The sequence below is a fragment of the Medicago sativa genome, chromosome 1 (assembly GCF_051527215.1).
Source record: "Medicago sativa cultivar Bolivia chromosome 1, Bolivia_mono, whole genome shotgun sequence".
NCBI classification, from domain to species: Eukaryota; Viridiplantae; Streptophyta; class Magnoliopsida; order Fabales; family Fabaceae; genus Medicago; species Medicago sativa.
Genome location: NC_140749.1, coordinates 55,604,733 through 55,631,699, shown reverse-complemented (window position 1 = coordinate 55,631,699; position 26,967 = coordinate 55,604,733). Strand labels below are relative to the sequence as shown.

The window sequence follows — 26,967 nt, the reverse complement described above, 5'->3', positions numbered from 1 at the left end:
GAGGCCTTGTATGGTCGGAGGTGTAGGACTCCGTTTTGTTGGTTTGAAACAGGTGAAAGTGTGGTTTTAGGACCAGAAATTGTTCAGCAGACTACTGAGAAAGTGAAAATGATTCAAGAAAAGATGAAAGCGTCGCAGAGTCGACAAAAGAGTTACCATGATAAGCGTAAGAAAGACCTTGAGTTTCAAGAGGGAGACCATGTGTTCTTGAGAGTTACTTCAACGACCGGTGTTGGTCGTGCATTGAAGTCAAAGAAGTTGACTCCAAAGTTTATTGGTCCTTATCAGATATCTGAGAGAATTGGCACGGTGGCTTATAGAGTTGGCTTACCACCGCATTTATCGAATTTGCACGATGTGTTTCATGCGTCGCAGCTGAGGAAGTATGTTCCAGCCCCGTCCCATGTGATTCAGAGTGATGATGTGCAAGTTAGAGACAACCTTACGGTGGAGACCTTACCCTTGAGGATTGATGATCGCAAGATGAAGACGTTGAGAGACAAGGAGATACCTCTAGTGAGAGTTGTTTGGAGTGGAACGACTGGTGAAAGCTTGACATGGGAGCTAGAGAGTAAGATGATGGAGTCTTACCCAGAGTTGTTTGGTTGAGGTAAATTTTCGAGGACGAAAATTCTATAAGTTGGGGAGAGTTGTAACGTCCGTCTTAATTATTTGATTATTTAAAAATATATTTATATATATGATTTAAGTGATTTTCATGATTGATATGTGTGAATTTTATGATTCATGAAGTTGAGTGGTTTATATGATTTATAAACGAATTATGTGGGGTATTTTGTTGTGGTGAAGTTGTTATGTTGTTATGACTTATTTTATTATTAAATAAAATAAGATATGATAAAGAAAATAAAAATATTAGAATTTGAGCTGTGTTGTGAGGTGAGTAAGTTAAGTGGTGAGAAGAGTAATACAAGTATTATAAATAGAAGGTTTAGGTTGTGAGAATTAGTTTTTACAACGTACGTGAAACGTTTTTGGAGAAAAAGGGAGAAAAGTCAGAAAGAGAGAAGAACCAAGGAAGGGCTGCGATTCTGCTATTACCAGGTAAGGGTGAGACTAATTTTTAATATTATTAAGGGTATAATTCTATAGGATGAATTTAGCATGATTAGGTTAAGTTTTGGTGAGAATTGAGAATTAGGTTTAAGATCAATTTTGATGATTGAATCAAGAACAGATGTTAGATTGATGCAAAATTAGTGTACAGACCTTAGATATTACTTAAGATGATAATTAGATGCTATTTGGATGAAAGAATCATGAATATAGGTGAAAAGTTGTGATTTTTAGGTTTCTGGCCGTACTGACATTCATCGCTCGCATCTGCGAGCAAGGACACTCGCAACTGCGAGCTAGAACCCAGAGCTCGCAACTGCGAGCAATGCAACTCGCAACTGCGAGTGACCTGTAAGCTCGCCATTGCGAGCAGAATAACTCGCCACTGCGAGTAAGGACTTAGGAACCCAGAATGCATGCTTTGCTCACCATTACGAGCAAAGTTACTCGCCACTGCGAGTTAGGCTGATAGTTGCCCAAAATTGTCCCGATGCGATCCTTTCGCACGTGTAGTCTTGAGTTGACCTTAGAAGTAAGTAAGAGAGCTGTTTTGGATACTTTCATAAGCTCCAGAAGTTTGTTCAGGTGACTGAGATTAGTAGTGTTGTTGCATGAATGTTATAATGATGTTTTATGATACTTATGTTGATGTAATTCATTCCTTAGATGATGTTAACGCATTCAAGTGTTATTAAATGCTGTATCTTGCTGTTGTTCCCTGCTATTGACTGTTAGTGTCTTGAAGTTGCATGAGTCGGTCTATGTTGTTGGAATTTAAGAAGTTGTCCATGAATATGAGTCGTATGAGTTGTTCATGTTGTTGTCTAAGTTGTTGGAAGTTTGAGTTCATTGCATACTCATTAAAGTTGGGGGCTTAGGGCCCGGCTGCCTTTGTGCTCATTAAAGTTGGGGGCTTTAGGCGCGGCAGCCTTTGTGCTCATTAAAGTTGGGGGCTTTAGGCCCGGCAGCCTTTGTGCTCACATGTTGAAGAGCCTATTATGCTCATTTTTGTAGTTGATTGGTACCACATGCATTTGCATATCAAGAAGTTTCATGATGGTCTAAGTTGTTAAGCTGTTGTTGAGTTGATAGAGTTGCATGGTCAAAGATGAGTTGTGTCGTGAAGTTGAGTGTTATGTTGATTATGATTTGAGATGAAAATTAGTAATAGTATTTGATGATTGTATTTGTTATGAAATGAAAAATATGCTAAGTGTTAATTGTTGATATGTTATTAATGTTTAACTTGTTAAATGCATTTTATTGGATTATATGCTTAATGTATTGATTATGAAATCTCACCCCTTCTGCGTATATGTTGCCTCGACCGTGGGTAATGTGCAGGTAATAAAGATTAGAGGCGTCCGTGAGTGGACTCCTCACTTGGTGTCTAGGTGCTCTGATACGTAACGGGATGGGGGCTTGCTTTTACTTTTATTCCTTACGTGTCTCTTTTATGAACTAATTTATGAGATTTTCCAATAAGGCCTGCGTGCTAAGACTTTTAAATGTTGAACTATTTTCCGCTGCAACAGTTTTAAGATTTTCATGATGTTGAATTTGAAGGATAATTATTATTATCCATTTTATGATTTAAATGAAGTATGTGACATTCCGTTTGTGATCAAAATACTCTGATTTTATATGAAATTTTATAAGTTGGGAAAACGGGGTGTTACAGTAATATAACAACTTATACATAATGGGGTCAACATAAAATATCAACTGGAGGCAAAATGTAAAAAATTCCTATTATTGGTTGAAATATGAAGCTAAGAGTAGGGTTAGCTAACCCCAAACCACACTACCTGCATCTGTACCTGAGTATGAGTGGCCCTACAACCCTCTGAAGAGTGGTGATATTACAGAATCAATTGTGTGTGATAAACCAATTAGGGTTGTAAGAACATTTTACAGAGCTTATTGTTGGTCATGACTCAACTTTAATTCATCCAGATAGGATTGAGGCCCACCATTTTTTGGTCGGAATACCAATATTTTTTGGATTTGTAACGTTGATGTCTAAATCATTATAACTGAATTTGTAATAGATCAAAGCTGATATGTCATTTAAACCCAACAAACCTCACAACAAGACAAAAATCAAATAATGTTGTACCAAAACGACAAACAAAACAACACCAATGCACCCACCTGATCAAAGTCAATAAAAAAATACAATTTATATGAATAACACTTATGTAAATAAAATGCAATGATTGTACCCAAAAAAATGCAAGAAAAATAATATTCCCTCTGTCCCGCAATAGATGACCTACTTGCCCATTTCACACAGATTAAGAAAAATGTATAGATGAAATAAAGAGAATGATATTTTTACTAAATTGCCCTTATTATTATTTTTAAACCTTCAATTTTAAGTAATGATTACTTTCTTTGTTCCACTACAAACTTTTACTATTGATAATAAATGAACTTTGCAATAAAGACTTTAGCTCCACATGCCAAAGCTACGTAGTTGAAATGACACTAAAGAACCAATACATGCCTTATTATTTTTGTCAGATACCAATACTATGCCACAAAAATTGTAACGTTAACCAACCTTTAATGCCCACTTTAAATGCTTAGCCAAATTCTTATTGTTTTACGTTAACCACTTTTAATTTACCTCTCTAAATGCTTAACCAAAATTTCATTCTTAGTTTAAATTTCCCACCAAAACATTAACCAAAATTTCAATCTTATTTTAAATTTTCCACCAACTTTACTCTATAAAAACTTGCAATAGTGGTGATAAACATATCATATGTGCAAAAGAAAATCAGAAAATGTCTTTGAGAGAAATAGATTTAAATTAAAATATTATCAATTCTTATGAAGACAACCAAGATGAAAAAGAATATCACATACCCGATTTGAATGATAGTGTAGAAGAATTAGACATTAGTTTCAATCAATGTCCTTCTACTTCAACAATTCAATTTTCTTCACCAAGTCATTTTTCTTTTGATTTGAATGATAAGCTATTTATGGAAGATGGTACACAAATAGGAGAAGTGTTGCTACAATCAAATTCAAATAATGGTATGTATAAATTATTTATCTAACTTTTATATATATATATATATATATATATATATATATATATATATTGCAATTTTTTATCTTAGGATATATTCTATATAACTTGTATTTTATTAAAAATCTTCTACGTAGTAGGATATATTCTCATAGGAGTATTTATTTTTTACACCAAAAATTTATTTATTTTACCACTAATGTTTATATATATATATATATATATATATATATATATATATATATATGTGAGGCAAGATCCGTTGACACCAGGTGTAGGTCAAAAGACTTACACCAAATCTCAACCGTTAAATTTAATTGATCGCATGGCTCAAATTATATAACATAATAACAAATAAAAACGCAACACACTAGATATCGTTCCTTCTTTCTTCTTTCTATTGCTTTTCTTTGCCACCGTAAAACTAATCAGAAAAATATTTCCATCGGTGCCATGAGAATAAATTAGGATACCTCAATTATTTTAGGTTTGTTCCCTCAATTAAATGAGTGTTGGACAGAATCTCAAAGTTGCACTCATAATATTATAGAAAATCAAAATTCAAAATTGACGATGATTGCTTCATTTTGGTATGTATACGTATTGCCTTAATCACAATTTCATTTTCAAATATAGTATTTGCCTAGTTGTATCCATTTTTTTATAATCTACACATAGTTGGATAGTGGCATCAACCCAAATCGATCTCTTTCAGAATCCCATTTGTCCATGTCAAGTGAAATAGGTAATTAACTTAAAAATAGTGTATTTGTTAAATAGGTATTAGCCAAAAATAGTGTATTTGAATAATTTATTGGATCTATTGTTATAGTTTTTGAACTATGAATATTTTATTATTCATAGGCGAAAATATTGTCAATGAAGTGACAAATTTGCAATCTACAAAAGCATCAACACAGACGAAAAATTTGTGTAATGGAGATAGAATGGCAGTATATAATGCTCTTTTGGGTAAGAGTATTGAAGGAAAACTCATGAAAGGGGCGCTTGAATCGGTGGGATCTCAATTTTGAGTTTCAAAAAGTATTGTTCAACGTATTTGGAGGCAAGGAAAAAATAGTGGTGTGCATGTTAATGTGTCACATAAAAGGACCAAAAAATGTGGTCGTAAGAAAATTGAACTTGATTTGAATAAAATTTGTGAGCTTCCTTTACATCAAAGAACAACTATTAGATCTATTGCTTGTGCATTGAATATTGGTAAGAGCACTTTGCATAGGCATCTAAGGTTGGGACTCATTCGAAGGCATTCAAATGCTATAAAGCCTTTGTTAAAGGAAGAAAACAAAAGAGCTAGATTGCAATTTTGTTTATCCATGCTTGATGGTGCTAGCTTACCACATGATCCAATTTTTTCAGGGATGCATAACATCATTTATATCGATGAGAAGTGGTTTTATATGACGAAGAAGTGTGAGAATTATTATTTAGTACACGATGAAGAAGAGCCCATGCGCACATGTAAATGCAAAAGTTTTATTGAAAAGGTCATGTTCTTAGTTGCTATAGCTCATCCAAGGTTTGATGCAAATGGGAATGAAACATTTTCTGGAAAAATTATTGTATTTCCGCTTGTCACACAAGTGCCGGCTAAAAGGAAAAGCATTAATAGAGCAGCTAGGACACTAGAAACCAAACTAATAACTTCGGTTACAAAACAAGTGATAAAGTCATGCTTGATTGAACAAACTTTAAATGCCATCATGGAAAAATGGCCAAGGGAGGATATAGGGTCTCCAATATTCATTCAACAAGACAATGCAAGAACACATATTGATTGTGATGATGAGGACTTTCGTCGAGCGGCATCGCAAAGTGGATTCGACATTTGTTTAATGTGTTAACCGACAAATTCTCCATATTTAAATATTTTAGACCTTGGATATTTTAGTGCTATTCAATCCTTACAGTATAAAGAGTCTCCTAATTCAGTTGATGAACTTGTGAAAGCAGTTGAGAAATATTTTGAAGCATTTTCAGCAGTGAAGTCAAATCATATTTTTTTTTTAACTTTGCAGATGTGTATGACAGAAATCATGAAGAAAAAATTCCACACATGAAGAAAAAAAGATTGGAACGTCAAGGACAGCGGCCCATGCAATTGAAATGTGATGGTACATTAGTGCAAGATATTGTGGAATATTTGGAATGATTTCTTGACTCATTTAAGATGTTTACGTGTTCATTTTGTATCACCAAAATTTCATATCAGTATGTAGGACAATGTGTATCTTTTTGTGCTCTTTTAGTTTAATGGTCTTTACGTGTCGATGGTGTACGAGTACGATTTGCATTAAGAATTTAGTTGGCACCATTTCAAGTTTAGCATTAGCATATGTGCACCATTTTTTTAACAAAGTGGGAACGTGAGTCCAACTTCACAACATCAATCCAGGACATAAATATTTAATGAGAAAAAAACATGTGGCACTAAAATAATTCAAATCATAAAATTTTCAAAGTTTAGAACAATATTTTAAGTCATGACAGTAAATTACTCATTATAGGTTGGAACCAGAATTTGTAACATATTCTTCACTTCTTCTTTGATTTCAGGATCTTCATTTTCTTCAATATGTTCAAATTCTTTCTCATGCAACTCTCCTTCTTCTAAACCTTCATCTTCTTCAATAGGCAACTCATTCAAATCAAAATCATGATGTGCAGACAAATTTAAATCTATATCCAATAGAACTCTATTAATGTCTTCAAAGTTTTCATTATCTTCTTCAATCTCCGTCTCTCTAAAGAGTCTTTCACTATGTCTTCTTCAAAACCTTCATTATATTCTTCAATATTGTTATCCAAATCTAAAGAATCTTCAACTCTCTATTCTTCCAAGTTTTCATTGTCTTCTTCAATATCACTCTCAAAATCTAAAGATTCTTCCACAAACTCTTCTTCCAAATCTTCATTATCTTCTTCAATATCCATATCCAAATCCAAAGAGTCTTCCACTCTTTCTTCTCCAAAGTTTTCATGATCTTCATTTCCAGCAGTATCTATCTCTAGTTGAGTTGACATAAGTATTTCTTACTTTGTAGGATGATTACTTTTTTGCAAAGATATTACGAATGGGATGAGTATTTCCAGCACTATTTATTTTTGCAAAGATGTTTCTATCTCTGATCATATACCTTCCTCAGCCGTTTTGCACTTCATTGTCATTGACTAACATTTTCCATGCTAGACATGCTTAATTATGAGATACCATTCTATTGGTTATTGTTGTCAAGCTATTGGAAGTTAACGAGACTTGCTCTTTTTCTCAATTGTTTTTGCAACTGACACACACTTTTTACATGGAGACCAGAAAAAGCATTTATAAGGGGTAAACTTGTCAAATTCTGCTTAAATATTTGAGAGGTCAAGTATTGCAGGACACTTTTTTTTCCAAATAGGTCATGTATTGCGGGATCGAGGGAGTACATTGTAATAATGACTCAACCACATTCTCTAATTGATAAAAGTGATATTTACTGTCACACATGGGCACAATTCAGTTGGCAGAGATATTACAAGATGCAAGAGTCAGACTTCAAACCCATGTTTCCACATTGATTCATCTTAAAGAACTGTCTTAGACCTAAATGGGATGGATCTCCAGGCCTTGATGGGTTCCCAAGTCACTTTTATCAATATTATTTGAGTATTGTTGGGACTGATGTGGTGTAGTCTACTCAATATTTTTCATTCATAATGAGATCATGCCTAACATTAACTCTAACCTCGTGATTTTAATCCCAAAAGTAAAAGGTGATGATAAACTAGATAATTCATGATCCATTACTCTTGCTAACTTTCAATTCAATATCATAACTAAGATATTAGCTGCTAGATTGGGAGTTATAGCCTCTAAAATTGTTTCACAATGACAAAAAGGTTTCATCCCTGACAGGAATATTCAAGACTGTATTGTTACTGCCTCTAGGGAAGTTAATCTTTTAGAGATAAAACTTTGGGGGCAATCTAGATCTTGAAATTGACATAAGGAAAGTTTTTGATACACTTGAATGGACTTTTCTTTTGTATGTGTTACATAATTTTGGTTTTAATCATACGTTTTGCTCTTGGATTCTCAAATTTCCGAACTCATATCATTTGTTTATTTCTATGAATGGGAAACCAATTGGTTTCTTTGCCTACTGCAGAGGCGTGAGACAGATAGATCTCTTGTCTCCTTTGTTGTTTTGTTTAGTTGAAGAAGTAATGAGTAAAGGGATAACAAATATGGTTATACACGGAAAAATTACTCCTATGTTAGCATGTAGAAACATTGTTGTCCCAGACCATTGTTTATATGTCGATGACATACTTGTATTTGCAAAGGAACTTTAAGGAAGGTTTATAATGTTGTTTCAAGCTTACAGAGAATATCCAGGACAAATCATTAAGTGCAGTAAAAGTAAGTTCTACTCAGGTGTCATACCTTTGATAAGGAGAACAACTGTTGCTTCCATAACCGGTTTTCATCATGGCTCACTGCCTTCCACATATTTAGGTATACCTCTGTTTAAAGGAAAACCTAAGTGTTGGATATTTGTATGTTGGCCTCATTATTGCTAAAACAAATATTCATGCAAGATGTTTGATACGATGTTCAAACATGTGGTATGGTTCAGTGTGCCCTATTCTTATGCCTTGTATCGCTTTCTTGGATGTTTTATTTTTGCGTGAGATCACTGAATATTCTTTGAAGATTTGATTCACGTGGATTACTGCCCAAGAAGCTTGTTCATAGAAGCAAGGAAAGACGGTTTATAGTTAGCTTAATTCTTAATAATGTTGTTGCGACATTTAAGGAAATAATATATTTGCTTCTAGAATATTGTGGAGACTGAATATATGATTTGGTCTACTGATTTTTTAGCTTATGACGAAAAAGCCCATGCTGCTGAATGGCTATATAAGAAAGACTCAGACCCTAGTTTTATTCACCAATTCAATGTTATTGAATTGAGTCTTTTAGGGTTTCAACTTGTGCTTTATTTGTGAGCATCTCTTTGTATCATCTTGATGCACCGAGCAGAACTTGTAGTAGAGTTGTAATGGATCAAAACATCGATTGATAAAAGTCTTATTAGGGTTCTGAGTCCTTGTTATTTGTGAATCACTCGTAAGCTTTTAAGTAAGAGTGGATTTTATTTCTTGGAGTGTGTCTCCATTTTGATTGTATTTGTTTAAATCACAGGGGCTGTGATTGATTAGGGGAAGTGAGATGAGATCTCAGATCTAAGAGTTTCTAGGTTGAAGTCAATACGGGTAGGTCCTAGGTCTTAAGTTGTAAACTTGGAGTTTGCTGAGAACTTAGAATAAGGACTACACTAGTGGATTTCCTTCCTGGCTTGGTAGCCCCCATAGTAGGTGTGTTTGTCACCGAACTGGGTTAACAAACCTCCTGTGCCATTTATGTTTCTTTCATTTACTTTTACCTTGATCTGTTTGTTTTCTGCTAGCTCGATTTTTAAACATTAATCTCAACATTTTGTTTGTGTCTGATGTTGAAGCATCGTATAAAACACTTGAAAGCTAGCGTACCAGAATTTCAATTGGTATCAGAGTAGGCACCCAGTTCTGCTATTGGGTGAGCTCTAGGGAAGATAAATTATGGACTCATAGACAGCTTTAAGGAATGAGGTATTTGATTTTTTTATAAAGCTAGCGTACCGGAATTTCACTAAGCCTCAATTTTGGAAACCTATAGTGGTCCATGCTAAATTGGAAACTTGGAAAGGAAGTCTCCTCTCTATTATGGGGAGGGTACAATTGGTTAATTTTATTATAAGTAACATGTTGGTTTATTTATTCCACTTATATGCTTGGCATGTGGGCTTACTTAAGCAACTTATAAAATGATCAAAAACTTTATTTGGAGTGGGGATGTTAATCACAAGAAGTGTTGTGAATTCGTTGAAAATCACACCAATTAAATACTTGATGTGTGGAGGAAGTAATAATCAAGCAACCAAAACAAAGTGTATGGAAGTTATAAAAACAAAAAAAAAGTAGGAAAACATCGAGAGAAAAGAAAGAGAGAACACACGAATTTTTTTTACCCAGTTCGGTCCAAAACTGACCTAATTTGGGGGAGAGAGCAACCCTCCGTTCCACTATAATGATGAGTAACTTTACAAATGAGATATCAATGAGTTACAAGAATAAGTCTCCCGCCTCATTCTACCCAAAGTCCCAATCTCTTCCCGTGACCAAGAGACTCAATCCTAATAGTGTTTCCCAAGGTGAATCAACCCCAACTCTAGTGTTTGTTGCCAAGAGCAAACTCTATACAAACCCTAGTTTTCTTGTTGACTTCTAAACCCTTGTTTTCAGCCCCCTATATCTCAAGGTTTACTCAGATACAAGGTCTATATTTATAGTAACAATATCACTCATAAAATTGGAACAAATCCAGCCTAAAAATAGGCATACCCAAGGTCATCCATAGTCGTACCATTCCCAGTGTGTTCAACTCCAACTCAAGTTGAGCGTACTCTACCTCAACAAGCAAATGCATAAATCCCACTATGTCTTCCACCTTAAAACTCCACCTCACAGGTAGATCACAAGCATTCTTACCACCACCTCTCCAGGCTGACCATGAGTATTCTTACCACCGCCTGTCCAGGCTGATGTTGAGTGTTTAACGTCTCTCCAGACGACCACCGCTCTACAAGGTATGACTCATAAGGTGAGAAACAACACCTTTTTCATCCTCCAAACAACACACCACCAAAGCACTTGCATCCTCATAACCCTTAGAGACAATTTGTGATGAGTTACCATTAATCTCCGGACAATCCTTCATGAAGTGACTTATCTTGTTACATTTAAAGCACTTAAACTTTGACTTGTTACCACTCTTTCTTCGGTTACCTCTACCTCCACCATTCCCTCTTGGCCTTCACCGTTTTCATCAGCTCTCAAGTTGTTGGACTTGGTCAACTCCTTGGTTCTCAAAGCCGCTTGAACTTCTTCCAAGGTAACAGTGCCTTCTTTGCCATAGAGCATGGTATCTTTGAAAGATTCAAAAGATCTCGGTAGAGAACACAACAAAAGTATAGCTTTATCTTCATCCTCAAGATGCACCTCAATATTCTCCAAGTCATCAAGGATTTTGTTGAACTCCGTAAGTTGCTCCATGATGGCCTTTGACTCCACCATCTTGAATGAGCAAAGTTGTTGTTTTAGGAATTGCCGATGAGTCAAAGACTTTGTCATATACAAAGACTATAACTTTGACCACATCAATGCCGTGATTGGTTCCTTCGCTACTTCCCTCAAAACTTTATCCCCGAGGCACAAGACAATGACACTCCTGGCCTTGTCCACCATCTCGGTCTTCTTCGCTCGTGACATGGTGACCGGTAACGCACCTTCACCCTTCAAAGCTTTCTCACACTTTTGTTGTATTAGAACCGCTTCCATCTTTACCTTCCATAACCCAAAACTGTTACCTTCCATCTTAGACCCCATGGTGGGTGCCAATTGTTGTGAATTCGTCGAAAATCACACCAATAAAATACTTGATGTGTGGAGCAAGTAATAATCAAGCAACCAAAACAAAAGTGTATGGAAGTAATAAACACAAGAAAAAGTAGGAAAACGGCGAGAGAAAAGAAAGAGAGAACACACAAAATTTGTTTACCCAGTTCGGTCCAAAACTGACCTAATATGGGGGAGAGAGCAGCCCTCCGTTCCACTATAATGATGAGTAACTTTACAAAAGAGATATCACTCATAAAATTGGAACAAATCCAGCCTAAAAATACTTTTCCTTTTTTTTCACTACGCGAATTCGGGCGCCGATTTGCACCCTTTTGCCGTCGAAAAAAGCCGCATTGAAAGGCTGAAAAAGCCAGTAAAAAATCGGCCACCGATAAGTCCAGTTCGGGCACCGATTTTGCACTTCCAAAAATCCAATTTTGAGTCACTTTCCCAACAATCTCCACCTTGACTCTAAATTAGTGATGATGCCAATTTAACATCAACACCTTGCTGTTCTTTCCCTTGCTTCCCACTACACCATGTAGCTCCACAAGTTTACACCCAACCTCTTCAACCATCCGAATGCCTTCCACCCTTTTGAAGATTCCTGCATCCAACTACACAAGGAATTTTAGGTAGTTCCACATGTCTACACCTTAATCTCTTCAGCCATTGAAATGTCTTCTGCCTTCTCGAAGGTCCTTGCACCCAAATACACTAGGAATGTTTAGGTAGTTCCACAAGTATCCACCATAACCTCTTCAGCTGCGGAACATCTCACGCTTCCTTGAAGATCCCCTTGCATCCAATCATCCTTGGCCTTTTAGGGTAATCCAATTTTGAGTCACTTTCACAACAAGAATTTGTGACGATCTCATGTCAGCAAATTTGCAAGCCTATGAATGAGGGAGGTCTGGGCATAAAAATGTTAATGGTTCATCTACGTTTCACTTATGTTTGAACCTTGAAGCTTTTCACATCTGAGGATCAGTGGGCCATTCTATACAGAACTAGATTTTTTGAAAAATGGTCACCCCGTAGTTCATCATATCTCTTATTCTATCTGGTTAGGGTTAAAACCTCATATACTCAAAGTTGTAGAGAACTCTGTTTGGAACGTAGGGGATGGGAAAAGTGTGAATTTTTGGACTTACGGGTGCTTGTCTAGACCCATAGTGGATTTGCCGAACTTGCCTGAAATCTTCCATGTTGCGCTATCCATGAAGGTATATGCTTATATTCACAATGCTACTTGGGTTGAACATTCTACTTAGAGCCCCTATGTTGGCACATGAAATCAACAGTGTAACAATTGCTTTGGAACTTGTGCCAGATAAATTGAACTGGTCTCATTCTTTGAATGGATTGCTCACCAGGAAAGAGGCTTACAACTTTCTGAGAGGTTTTTGGCCCTCTGTTAGTTGGTGTAAAGATATTTGGAACAACTATATTCCTCTATCTAGATCCTTTATTCTATGGAGGTTCACTCTTGGAAAGCTCCCTATAGATGAAAACTTAAGAAAGAGAGGTTGTATAATTGTCTCTGTTTGCTGTTTTTGTCAGAATATTGCTGAAACATCTGAGCACATTTTTCTCAATTGTCCTTTCATAGAGAAAATTTGGGATTGGCTAAGCGCATGAATAAAGTGTAACATTGATAGAAGTAGTTGAAGTGCCTTGGTTGATAGTTGTAACAATCACTGGGGAAGATATGCTCACTGTTTGATATTGTCTATTGTGGTTTATATAGTTTGGAAGGTTTAGATTGAGAGGAATCCTAGGAGATTTCAAAACAAGCACTCATCTATTCAAAGCCTCGTAAGTCAGATTCTTGTTGAGATTAAGCTTAGCAGTCCTCGAGCGAAAGGAAATGGCACTTCTATGTTACTAGGTTCCTTGGTGTCCCTTACAAACATGTCAGGTTGTTGGAGAAAATTGAAGTTAGGTGGATTCCACCTGCGCCTAGTTGGATTAAGGCCAACATTGATGGCTCGACCTTTGGCGATCCTTCATCTGCTTCTATTGAAGTCATCTTTAGAGATGGCTATGCCAATTTTAAGGGTGGATTCGTGCAGAATATATGCATCACAATTGCATTTACTATAGAACTTTGTGATTTGATGTTTGTTGTTGAAAAAGCAAAGGAGCTGAACTGGCGTAATATCTGGATTGAAACAAACTCTCAAACGGTGGATAACACCTTTAGACAAGCTTATGTGGTTCCTTAGAGTTTAAGCAATAGTTGGGCTAATTGTTTAAAGATAGTGAAAGACATCAATTGTTGCTGTTCTCACATTATGAGAGAAGGTAATGCAGTAGCAGACTCTTTGGCAAAGAATGGTCATGGTTAGCCTCAATTTTACTCCCAATTAGGGCTGGACAAAAAACAGTCGACCGGCCCAAACCGCCCGGTCCGAATGGCCCGTTGGCGTGCGGGTCGGGTTGAACGGATTAAACGGGTTGAGCGGGCTTGCAGATCTGGTTTTGTGTGGGTTAGTACGGACGATTTTGGATCGTAGAAACCCAACCACGGTAACCCAATTATAACCGTATACACTGCAAATATTCTACTCTATATGTCTACTCCCATCCTATAAAAAATTGACACATCATTGCTCCTTGAGACACACAATGCTGACAGCTAACACTCTTTCTTTTCTCTTTCTTTTCTCATTACTCCACTGTAACTATTTCAACTTTCCACACTTCCCCATCTCTCCTTTCTCTCTCCCGTGATTCTTCTGCATTCTTCTTCTTCTACACCCAAACAAATACTTCTCTTTATATTAAACAATGGAAAAAAGGAGAAATTCATATTCCAACAAAACCAGAAAAATAAATTCAATTTTTCAATTGCATCAAATTTACTCAAGGCTTATAGATCCACATAACCTTCCATAGTTATTCAAACATCAACACACACAAGCATCGCTTTTCTCGTCTCTGTACTTTATTATTCATCAAATTCATCATGTGTTCTTCCCCCTTCTCATCTCAATATTTCTCTATTATCTTGTTCAACAAATTCATCAATCATTTGAAGTGTTCTTTCATCCTCTATCCATGTCTATTTTTTCATTTCAGTCAAAACCCATCTATGTCGTGAAATCAAATACCCAAAAAAAAAATCATCTCTGTTTTTTAGGCTTTGAAGAATCCGAATAAACCGTCTGAGTAAACCGTCATCCGACGAAACCGATACCGAAGTTACCCGTAAGCTTAAACGGACGGAGATGGGTGATATATTCCCACCCGCGGTTTGCCTTCGGATTGGGGTTTTTCACCCGAAATCCGACCGAACCGTCCGATTGTCCAGCCCTACTCCCAATGGTGGGAGTAAAATATTTTATATAAGTTTTGTCCAACAAAATTTACACATCTTTTGCTTTTAGTTTTTGTACCAACCCAAAATCATATTTTTCAACACTTTATCTTTTACCTGTTAAAATTTATGTGTGTTTCACTAAATTATACGAGTCCTATGTAAATTTACCAAACCTATATTTTAACAAATAAAAGAAATTTCTATCGAAAACAACTAAATGAGATTACATGTCAAAAAAGTATGTTGTTAGTATTATTTTTTGGCAGCATTACATTGGCCCGAGGTCCGTAAAAAAAAAAGGGAAAATAGTCACTTTGGTCCTTGAACGAGTGACGAGCAGTCATAATAGTCCTTCAATGTATCGAAATAGCAAAATAGTCCCTGATTGTGCACTTTGTTAGTCAAAATAGTCCTTGATATTAAAATATTTCGTTAATATTGTCATATTAGTTCTTATACGTACTTACTTATTGTCATTTTAGTCCTTATATCAAAAGAGTTATTGTGAGTATTGAGGGGTTATTTAAGCTTTAGGGACTATTTTGACTAACAAAGTGGACAATCAGAGACTATTTTGGAATTTTGATACATTGAAGGACTATTGTGACTACTTGCTACACATTCAGGGACCAAATTGAATATTACCCAAAAAAATTATATTGCTCCGAGTCTAAACGCATTCATACCTCTTAAACGAGAAATCAGATTAGCTCTCTAGATGAAAAATTAGATTAGCTCTTTTTTCTTTTCTTTGGTGAACAATTAGATTAGCTCTCTAGATGAAGAAATACTAGTAAAGATGATTAATTAGACTTTAAGACAGAGATTACTATCATTACGAAAAAGTGACATATTTGGATTGGATATGGATGAAATAATAATAATCTTACCTTAAAATCCTTCAAAAAAATAATCTTACCTTAAAAGTGAATTTTTCCCCGCGTTTGGAAAGTTTCCTTTATTCTTAAGCTAAAAAGTCATAATTTGTAAGCACACGGACAGCACAATCAAAACTACAAATCAGTAAAATCATTAATCAGACCAATCATGAATCAACGCGCTTCTGTCCTTCACAGTTTGAACTTGTCTCTCCACTCCAATACGAAGTTTCTTCTTTTAAACCAAACACGCCACACGCACGCACGCGGTATTCTCCTCTACATTCCACCCCATTCTCCTTATCCTACTCCATCATTTTAAATATCCATTGACTTCAAAACTATTTCAGTCTTTCTTCTCTCTTTCTCACAAGTCATAACCAATTTTTTTATTACACATTTTTCGATCATTTCTGAATCGAATCTCACACAAAAAAATGAACAACTTATTCAGCGGTTCATTTTCTCGCTTCCGTAGCGAAGAAGTTTCACCGGACCGGCACCACGTCATCGAGATGACAGACGGTGCCGGTGCCGGAGCCAGAACCGGAGCAGGAGCAGGAGGTAGAATAAACCTCGACAAATTCTTCGACGACGTCGAAGGAGTAAAAGACGATTTAAAAGAGCTGGAATCAATCCACCAACGACTTTCTAAGACTAACGAACAAACCAAAACGGTTCACGATGCTAAAGGAGTGAAGGAGCTTCGTTCACGTATGGACGAAGAAGTTTCTGTGGCGTTGAAAAAGGCGAAGATGGTGAAGCTGAAGCTGGAGGCGTTGGAAAGATCTAATGCGGCGAACCGGAATTTGGAAGGGTGTGGACCGGGTTCGTCGTCGGACCGGACGAGGAGTTCGGTGGTGAATGGATTGAAGAAGAAGTTGAAGGATTCTATGGAGAGTTTTAACCGTTTGCGTGAAGTTATTACGACGGAGTATAGAGAGACTGTTCAACGACGTTATTTTACCGTTACTGGCGAGAATCCTGATGATAAGACTCTTGATCTATTGATCTCTACTGGTAATTTTTGAATTTAAAACAAATGTTTACGATAATTTGATGTTGAAATTAATTTTGATATAATGTTTGTTGTTGTATGAATGTTTTAAAATCTAGGATCGAATTGAAATACAAAATAATTAGTTTAGAAAATTTGATAAAAATTTATTAGTAGGTTAATTGGTGTTTTAGATTATGGATTATGTACTAGGAGATAATCATGAGTTTAATTCTTCATCAATTATTTGAATGAAAAATAAACTGAACTGGTGGAGAATTGGTTTATTGATATAAAACTACAAGTGAGGAGAATGTGTACATGATTTTCCTTAGTGTGAGGTTACTAGTAAAATGATGTTCTTAGTATCAACACTTCTAATCTTCGAAGGCGTGTTTGTTGTCTGATTCGTGTCAGTGTCGGATACCGGTTGACATTCAGTTTTGTTATTTTCTTAAATTATTACCAGTGTCAACATGTCAGTATTTATGGGCGTATTCAATTCATGTAACTGACCTCACTTAGTGGGATAAGACTGGGTTGTTGTTGTCGACGTGTTAAGATTAATGTTGCGTCTAGTGTTCGAGTTTGTGTCAATGCTTGATTGTAATAATTGAATCTCTTGAAGAGATGTGCTACCTGGATTTGGTTTCCATGTAGTTAGATTCCTTGGATTCACTCAGTCTAAAGCAAACACTGTCTAATCTAAACCCCGACTCAAATTTCAAAATCAGTTAAGTCAATCAGAAAATATTTGAAAGCTCACCCAAAGTCTGAACTGAACTATCTATCAAATGACATCGATCTACCGATTGTGTGAATGCAGGGGATCCTGGCTTCTAGAGAATTTGTTTTCGTCCTACCCTCCATTAGCCTCGAACAGCCTCTCACGGCATGATACATGTGATTTAAGTTTTAACACTAAAAAAGTGTCGAACTACTGACTCCGTGAATGCAGGAAATCCTCATTGATGGTGGAGAATCTTTTATTGTCCTACCCTTGATAAGCCTCCGGTGGCATGATACATGTAGATTTAACACAAAAAGTTCTTAAATTTTTTTAGTATGTGAAGTGAATCACTTTTAAAGATAACTTGTTTGTTGGGTTGGTGAAGTATACATTGCTAGTGTTTGTCTTTTAATTAAGTTCAGGTTCAAATTTTTTCTTGATCTAATTTGATGTGAGTTTCACTTTGATGCAGGTGAAAGTGAGACCTTTCTTCAGAAAGCAATTCAAGAACAAGGCAGGGGAAGAATTCTGGACACCATCAATGAAATTCAAGAGAGGCATGACGCTGTCAAAGACTTGGAGAAGAGTCTACTGGCATTGCACCAAGTGTTCCTCGACATGACAGTTATGGTACAGTTTCAAGGTGAGCAATTGGATGATATCGAGAGCCATGTGGCGAGGGCGAGCTCGTTTGTGCACACTGGTACCGAACAGTTACAAACTGCAAGGAAGCACCAGAGAAACACAAGGAAATGGACCTGTTATTGTATTATACTTCTATTGATCATTGTCTTGATCGTGGTTCTTGCCACGGTGAAACCATGGCAACATAATGATAGTGGAGGCGGTGGGGGTAATCAGCCTGCTCCAGCACAGACTCCCCCGTCACCTCCTCCTCCTTCGGGTGGTACTTAATCGTAGGGATTAAGAGTGTCTGTCTATAAACTTCTATGAATATTGGTTAAATTAAATCATGTTTTTAGGATCTTGGAAGGGTGTGACTAACATGGATTGACCTACAGTTTTATTATTTCAATCCATGAAAAGGTTGGATGATGAATGTGGGGTCTGTAATCTAGAAAGGAATGGTTGGTTGGGTCTTTTGTTTTGAGGAGGACTTTTGGAAGTCATTATTTTGAGTATCATATTCTTTTTCTGTAAGTATCATGCTGGTTTGAATTTTGATCAGTTGCTTTGTTTGGTGACTGATATTTTCGTTTTACATAGTACAATCCGCTTAATAAGTTATCTTCTTTGCTTTTACAATTTGTGAGGCTCAATTAAACCAAGGCAGAGAAATGCAGCAGCTATTCCCATCCAATGAATTTGTTAATTTTGTAATATCACAAGATTCATAACTGTATCTGTAATTATGTGGGTAAATATGATATGGTGCCATATATGAAGGGTCATCTTCATCGTGGTGAAGAAAACCTTGTGAATTTGCAGCATTTGCAGACTCAGTTTAATCCTGCTCTGATGTTTATCTATCATGGTCACAATGATATATTTAAGCTATGTCCTTGCATTGTTTAAGGTTATAATTCACATCAAAAATAAAATAAATGTATTTATTAATATTTTGTTGATTGATTACCTCAAAAAAAATATTTTGTTGATTGATATTGATGTACTATTTATTTGTATTAAAATAATGATTTAACTTCTTCATAATGTCTTCTTGTACTATTACATAAACATTGATATGTGTGTTATTAGCTAATTAGATAGATAAAAATAGTGATGAAATACATTAGGGTCGGTGGGACTGCAATGTTTCTTATTTTTTGGCTTTTGATGCTGGAGATAAGTCTACATGTTTCATTAGAAGCTACTTTTTACCCACTTCGTTTCTAAATAAGCTGACTTATGTTTTTAATATGTAATTTAGGATGGCATAGTGCTTCTGAACAAACACAAAACTAACGTTTTTATTTTATTTTTATAACTATGTACTTGATCATGATAGGGTAGGAAAAGTTTTTCCATTGATGAATTGGTCTTATATAACTCTAGTTCTGCGGTTAAGAGGTCTATTGTTAGAATCAACTTAATAATTAGTCATATACAAAAATGCTCATTATATTAATCGAAACTCAAATAATATAAATATATGAAGAAAAAAGGGCATGAGTAATGACCTGTTTGTGATTCTTTCTCAATCAAAACTCATTATTTCTTGGATGTTCTTGAGACAGGAAGAAGAAATAATATGTTGTGTCCGATATATTGGAGATCATAGTCAATATATAAAACGAAGATCAATTAAAGTTTCAATTATTTTAAACGATCTAATAACATCAACTTATATTTTCATCACTTATCAATTGGGATATAAACGAGCCAGAGACATTCACAAATTATTTTTGAGTGAATAAATAATATAAATGCATACATATTGCCATCCATATGTTCATTTGACATAACCGATTAAAATTATCTTTGTTCAGGTTGATGTTATTCTATTTGAATCTTCCACAACTGAAGTTGTAGAAACCGTTAGATTTAAAGAGTAAAACCATCTCTAAATTTGACATTTCTACACCAAAAACACCATACTGTAGTCGTAGAGGATCCAAAATCCGATATTTACAAGACAAAAAAAACAAAAAACCATTTTCTCACCCAAAGAACAATTTTCTTCCCAACCTCTTTATTTATACACGTATTACCTTTTCCATTGACAATCAAACAACCTTTCTAGCAGCTTCCCTTTAATTTCACTCTTCATTCATAGGAAGTTTCCTATGAAGCCATTTGTACACGCCCAATTCTCCCAACCCCCTTTGACCAGTTACCCTCTCTTGCCTGACTGCTACTACCAATCTAGACTATATGTTCTTTTTTTCTTTTTTGAAAAAGCCAAGAAAAGCTAGATATTCTTATAAACTTGCCATTTGTGTGTTGATTGCTCAATACATTAATATTTCATAAAAATAAAACTAATGTTTTTTCTCACTATTCCTTTTATATAATAATAATAATAATAATAATTCACATGTTGCACCTTATTGTAATTTGAACTAGTCTCGCCCACTTCCTCACCCTTTTATTATTATTTTTCAAAGAAAACTTCAAACTCAATATCATTCAAAAAACAACCATTATATAAACCCCAAATTCATAATTCTCTTCATTACATTACATATCATATAAATATAAATACTTCTTCATTCATATTCTCTAATCAGGTTCTAAGTATATATATCCAACTTCGAGAAAAAGTAACAAAACCTTCTCCTCTATTTTTTCTTCCACAACAGAAATTGAAACCACATAAACAATATGAATGATTTATTCTCTGGCTCTTTCTCTCGGTTCCGTAACTCGGATCAAGTTTCACCGGACAACCACCACCATGTGATCGAAATGTCATCGCCGAACACCGCACAAACCGGTGTTCATCTTGACAAATTCTTCGAAGAAGTCGAAGGTGTTAAAGAGGAGTTGAAGGAGCTAGATCGTCTCTACGAAAGCCTTAGAGTCTCCCATGAGAGGAGCAAGACCCTTCACAGCGCAAAAGCTGTGAAGGATATTCACTCCAAAATGGATGCTGACGTGGCTTTAGCTCTTAAGAAAGCTAAACTTGTTAAACTCCGGCTCGAGGCACTTGACCGGTCCAATGAGGCTAGTAGGAGTTTGCCTGGCACTGGACCGGGTTCGTCCTCGGACCGGACTAGAACATCTGTGGTGAGTGGTTTGAGGAAGAAGCTTAAGGATTCCATGGATAGCTTTAACAACCTTAGACAACAAATATCCTCTGAATATAGAGAAACTGTACAACGTAGATACTATACTGTCACCGGAGAGAATCCTGATGACAAAACCGTTGACCTCCTCATTTCCACTGGTATGTATATATCATCAATTCACATAACTTATTACTATGATCAGCTTTTGTCTGTGTTTAAATTAATCATGAAGTTATTATACATTTTAATAATTCATGTGGAAGGATTTTGAAAAGGAAAGAGAAGAGAGGGTTAATTTATCTTTTAATAGTTAAATGTTATGTAGATTAATCTATTTTTAAGGTCAAGAAATAAAACCATAAATCTTTATGAAATTTAATATTTTGATATCTTAGAATTTTTTTTATATAGATATTATCATATAACCCTTTCGATTCTGAAATAAAAATTTTATTCTGATTTTGTTTGTTCCTCCAAAATTCTCCATGTACCTTCATACAACTTTGGGTTTTTGACAATCTTAGTTAATTTTCTTTCCGGATCAAATTACTCTGTTTGAAATTTTGATTACTAAATTTTCACATTGATTAGAATTTGATCAAGTAGACCATAAGATTCAGCTCAAGTGATAATGTTGATATTGTTAGGCTGGACACCTTCAACCGAATTTGAATCTAAAACCATTTAGTTGTATGTGTAAGTTTCAGATGGTGTTTACCACTTCGTTTACGGACCTAAAAATAAATGAATCAAGTAATATTATTGTAAGCAAAGACCATACTTAAGTTTCTTTTTATTAATTCAAGACCAATATACTTATATATGTTATATGTATAAAATCCAGAGTATATGGTTTCTTTTTTTAGTTTTTACATTTGCTTGAAGTGAAAGTTTTTAATAGGAGGTGGCTTGAAGTGAATTTTTTTTCTCTTTCTAATTATTGTTCACAATTAATTAAAATTATTGATAGTATACATCTTTTTAATGTACCATAGGTGAAAGTGAAACATTTTTACAAAAAGCAATCCAGCAACAAGGAAGAGCAAACATCATGGACACAATCCAAGAAATTCAAGAGAGGCATGACACAGTGAAAGAGATAGAAAGAAATCTCATGGAGCTTCACCAAGTGTTTATGGACATGTCTGTTTTGGTTCAATCACAAGGTGAACAATTGGATAATATTGAAAGCCACGTGGCACGTGCTAATTCGTATGTAAGAGGTGGGGTCCAACAGTTGCATGTTGCTAGGAAGCACCAAATGAATAGCAGAAAGTGGACTTGTATTGCCATCATAATTCTCCTCATTATCATCTTGATCATAGTTTTACCTATTGTCCTTAAAAAATAGTTTTGAGACTTTTCAAATGGGATATTTTTAATATTATAATCTTGGTGGCTATGACTAGTTCAAAGGTTATTATATTATTAGTCAAGTCAATTCATGCTGCCTTGACAACTATGGCATGGTATTATATAAATATTTTATTCATTGATTTACTATTTTCATATATTGGTTGGTTTGGTACATGTTTGAAGATTGAGATATTTTTTTTTAGATGATTTCTAGAACCCCATATGATGGTAATGGTCAACTACCTTGAGGAAAAACTAGTCAAGAATTTTATCCCATTTTGGCATGTGAATTGGAGGAGAAGGATATAGATGAATGTTCATGGTGGTATTCTTTTTTGTTTTATTATGTTTATTAAATTTATATGTGTGGCAGGAGTTCAATTGTTTTGCGGGTTTATGCCATTGTACAAAAGAATTGCACCTTATATTCTTTTTTTTATTCAGTTGCATTTTTGTATTTTATTATAAATACATAGTTGCATTGTTTAATTTTACTTGGGTTTCTTTGTCATTATCTTTGATAAATATCATAGAAATTGCATGTAATGTTGTAGCATCAATTAAAATTATTATAGTGCACTGCTTATATATATTTTTTAACAAATCAAGATGGAATATAATATTAACCAAGAGTGATTCACCCCACACAAGATGTGCTGAAAGTGAATCACTTAACAAATTACAATGTCAGAGATTGCACCTAGCTAAGATGCACATGAGAACTATCTCTATAAACAATTACATAGAAACTCCCATACAAAGAAGTGGGTGACAATACCAATCATGATAACAAAAAACAAAAAATGGATGCAGGGGTCGTTACCCCATAACCGTCGAAACTAGCATGAGAGTAGTTATTCCCATAGCAGTTGACACATTGGCGCCACTAACCGTCGAAATTGGCGCCTGAGTTGAATGTTCTTGCGTGGTTTGAATGCTAATTTGTGTATTAGATGCAGATGAATTATTAGTTGAATTAGGACAAGCCATTTCTGGAAGGGCATTGCCACTTCTTAAACACATACACAAATGAAAACCATTTTAGAAAAAATTATCAACACGCTTGAAAAAACTTTCCCAGAAACAAGTTTTATCCAAGAACTGTTATCGACACTCTTAAGAAAACTTTGAAACGATGGAGTTTTCTTCCAAAAAATTGCACAAACAGGGTCCCACTAGGTGTGCCAATTTGTTTACCAGTGATTTTGGTAAACAAGGACTAGTTTTAAATTAATTACTTGAATGATCAAACTAGAATCCTAGGCCATGTTGTGCAATGTTTTTTTTTCTAGAAAATATATGAGAATGCATGAATGTTCATCATGTTATTGAGTTTAAACACGAAAATGAATGTTAGCATTTGATTTGGCAGAATCAAACGGGATTTTAGAATTTTGAATAGAGACTTAAAGCTTTGAAGATAAAAGGTGAAAGTTTAAAAGAAATAAATTTGCATTGCATTATTAAAGATGATTCATCAAATCATGCACATACATTCTGTTACTCTTTTCCTCTCTATACTTGAATAATCCGAGCGTGATAATTCTGATAATGATTTGTAACCCTTATTTTCTATGATTGCTCCTATTTAAACATGAGTAAAATAACTAAAAAACTAACGGTCGTAAACTATAAACCTTCGACACATTTGACTTAACTTTCACGTGTCTTGGACCCTTGATCTTGTCTCTTCAGAGAGGATTTGGATTCTCTTAATTTGAATTCACATACTTGAAAATGCTCACATACAACATATCTTGTCGAATGTAATTGTATCCAACCTACGCTTGAAAGAAATTCGCTTTCGACAAACAACTTCTGTTATCGAAAACAAACATTTGAAATACAGGCTAATACCCCGTCATTAACCCGTCTAAAATGGAACGGAACTAGCCAACTAAAGATGTAGGGTTTAAAATTTCACCCGCTTCGTTTTTATGTCAAGTTGGTGGATTGACCCGTCAATGTTTTGTCAAGTTGTGTTAACAAATTTGGATTTGTTTTAAAAAATCATCGTTATTTTTTACCTTATTTTAAATTTGTTTTGGATGTATCACTATTTTAACCTTGAGAAACCCTACTAGGCAATATGTGAGAGACCGTAGATGAAAAAAACAAAGCTATCACCTCAGAAATTTAAGAGTTAAGAAGAGGCATTGGAGTGTAATTGTTGGCTACTAGTTTTCTTGTTCACTTCATTCCCACTTTTGACTTATGGACTCCATCTTTTGCTCAAGAACGACACCCTTTAAGTCGATGCATTTCATGTATATGGCATGATTCATGCATATAAGGTTGAAGACAAAAACCAAACCTCAACATGAATAGGCTAAGGGCAAAATGAAAATAATATTTCACTCAATCAAGATTGTCAAGAAGAAAAAATGGCGTGATTGTCACAACTTACAAGGATGTAACCAATAAAAATCGACCAACCTGCCCCGTCATTAACCCGTCTAAAATGAAGCGGAGCGAGTCACCTAAAGATGTAGGTTTTAAAATTTCATCCGCTTCGTTTTATGTCAAGGTGGTGGATTGACCCGTCAATATTTTGTTAAAAATTGTTAATTGAAAACTTCAATAAACAATGTAAAATTAATAAATATCAGGGAAATTTAAAGAAAATAAGATATGTAACCAACATGTGTATTAAAAGAATGGAATTTATTCACAAAAAAATGAAATTTATTGTTGGTGATCTTCACCATAATATCTGCATTGGGTGATCCATGGGGAAACCACCTTGATAGAATTGTTGTACATTTTGTGAAAGCAATCTACTTGTTTCTACCTGCCGTCCTCTGGTTTATATGTTTGCTCGTAACTTTTTCCACAAGCCTTTTTTGTATCTAGCATATGCTAGGATACAAGTGTTTCCTCTTAACAACACTCTCATCTGGGTTACTATATGGCTTGATTGCTTGCTTTGAAAAAGCATATTGCTACACTGTCAAGATAGGACCCCACCTACTCCTGAATGGGGCAGCTTTTAAGATTGGGTATGTTGTTGTGGCTTCCATAGTTGCTGGTATATTGATCCTCATAATTCTAAGGAAGAAAACCGCCGAGAATGATCATTCCAGAGGCCCACCAAGAGTTGTGGGAGAAAGGAGGTTCAGTGGTGACCGTAATGACGGATGGCCAAGAGACATAGCTTTGGGGGACCTGATGGTAGACCTAGAAAGTGGTTTTCATGCACTGTGAGTTGCATTTGTTGGTGTTGAGTGGTTTTAAGATGGATATACAACCATATTTTACATGACATTTTAGTTGGCACCGGATGTCCTGATACAAAAAGTGAAACTCTTAATTTGGTTTAACACTTTTAAGTGTGTTTGACACGAGCTTTGTATGTTTGAAACTATGACTCATATTTTGTTGTTGGTATGGAATGGAATGTTCCCATTTGATTGACTTAAAAAAAAAAAAATGAAATTTATTGTTCAAACACCCACGTCTCATCATCTAAACATATACGATAAGATAACACAACTAAAATAAAAAGTTCACTAACCGACAAACTATTAAAAACACAAGGCTAAAATCATTAAATCAAAGTAATATTAAATGATTTTATCTCTATTCTATGGAGGAGGAAATTGTAAAATAAATTGTGACTTATAAATAAATAACTTTATTTTATTTTAATCAGACAGACCAATCCATCCCGTCTCCGCATGCTATTTTAATGGATTAGATGGGGCGACCAACTAGTAGTGACAAATTCAAAATCTCAATCCACCTCACTAAAAAAACGGACTAAACATGCTAACTCAATAGATCAAACCTGTCCTTACTGGCCATTAAACTCTTTATATTAATTAAACCTTTTTCTTTTGACAAATATTAAATAAACCTCTTATCTTTTTAAAAAAAAAAAAAAAAAAACTAAAGCTGTCCATGTGAGAGATATATATTAGCATGGTTTGTAATTTTTTTTTATCATTCAGCATTTTCCTTTTCAAAAATAAATATTGGTTTTATAATTAGAATTTAGATTACAATATGTTTCAAAAACAGAATCAATTTTCTTTTTGAAGGGGAAATGGAATCAAGTTTGAAATGTAGACTTGTGTTAACAAATTTGGATTTGTGTTTTAAAAACTCATCATTATTTTTTTACCTTATTTTAAATTTATTTTAGATGTATCACTATCTAACCTTGAGAAGCCCTACTAGACAATGTGTGAGAGATGGTAGATGAAAAAGACAAAGCTATCACCTCAGAAATTTAAGACCTCAGAGGCATTGGACTGTAATTGTTGGCTACTAGTTTTCTTGTTCACTTCATTCCCACTTTTAACTTATGGACTCCATCTTGTGCTCAAGAACCACACCCTTTAAGTCGATGGATTTCATATAA

The 26,967-nt window shown here is 35.0% G+C and overlaps 2 protein-coding genes and 1 pseudogene across 2 annotated transcripts; all 3 read left to right on the top strand.

Annotated features, from left to right (window-relative positions):
• The first annotated feature begins 4,849 nt into the window (after positions 1–4,849).
• On the top strand, positions 4,850–6,293 carry LOC146955559 (uncharacterized; annotated as a pseudogene).
• A 9,927-nt stretch (positions 6,294–16,220) lies between these two features.
• LOC146955558 (syntaxin-121-like) lies at positions 16,221–18,778 on the top strand. Its single transcript, XM_085722018.1, has 2 exons — positions 16,221–16,849; positions 18,029–18,778. The coding sequence occupies exons 1-2, from the start codon at positions 16,267–16,269 to the stop codon at positions 18,469–18,471; spliced, it is 1,026 nt and encodes a 341-aa protein (XP_085578144.1). The 5' UTR covers positions 16,221–16,266; the 3' UTR covers positions 18,472–18,778.
• A 1,912-nt stretch (positions 18,779–20,690) lies between these two features.
• On the top strand, positions 20,691–23,098 carry LOC146955557 (syntaxin-121-like). Its single transcript, XM_085722012.1, has 2 exons — positions 20,691–21,406; positions 22,244–23,098. Exons 1-2 carry the CDS (start codon positions 20,842–20,844, stop codon positions 22,597–22,599), a joined length of 921 nt encoding a protein of 306 aa, XP_085578138.1. The 5' UTR covers positions 20,691–20,841; the 3' UTR covers positions 22,600–23,098.
• Positions 23,099–26,967: the final 3,869 nt, after the last annotated feature.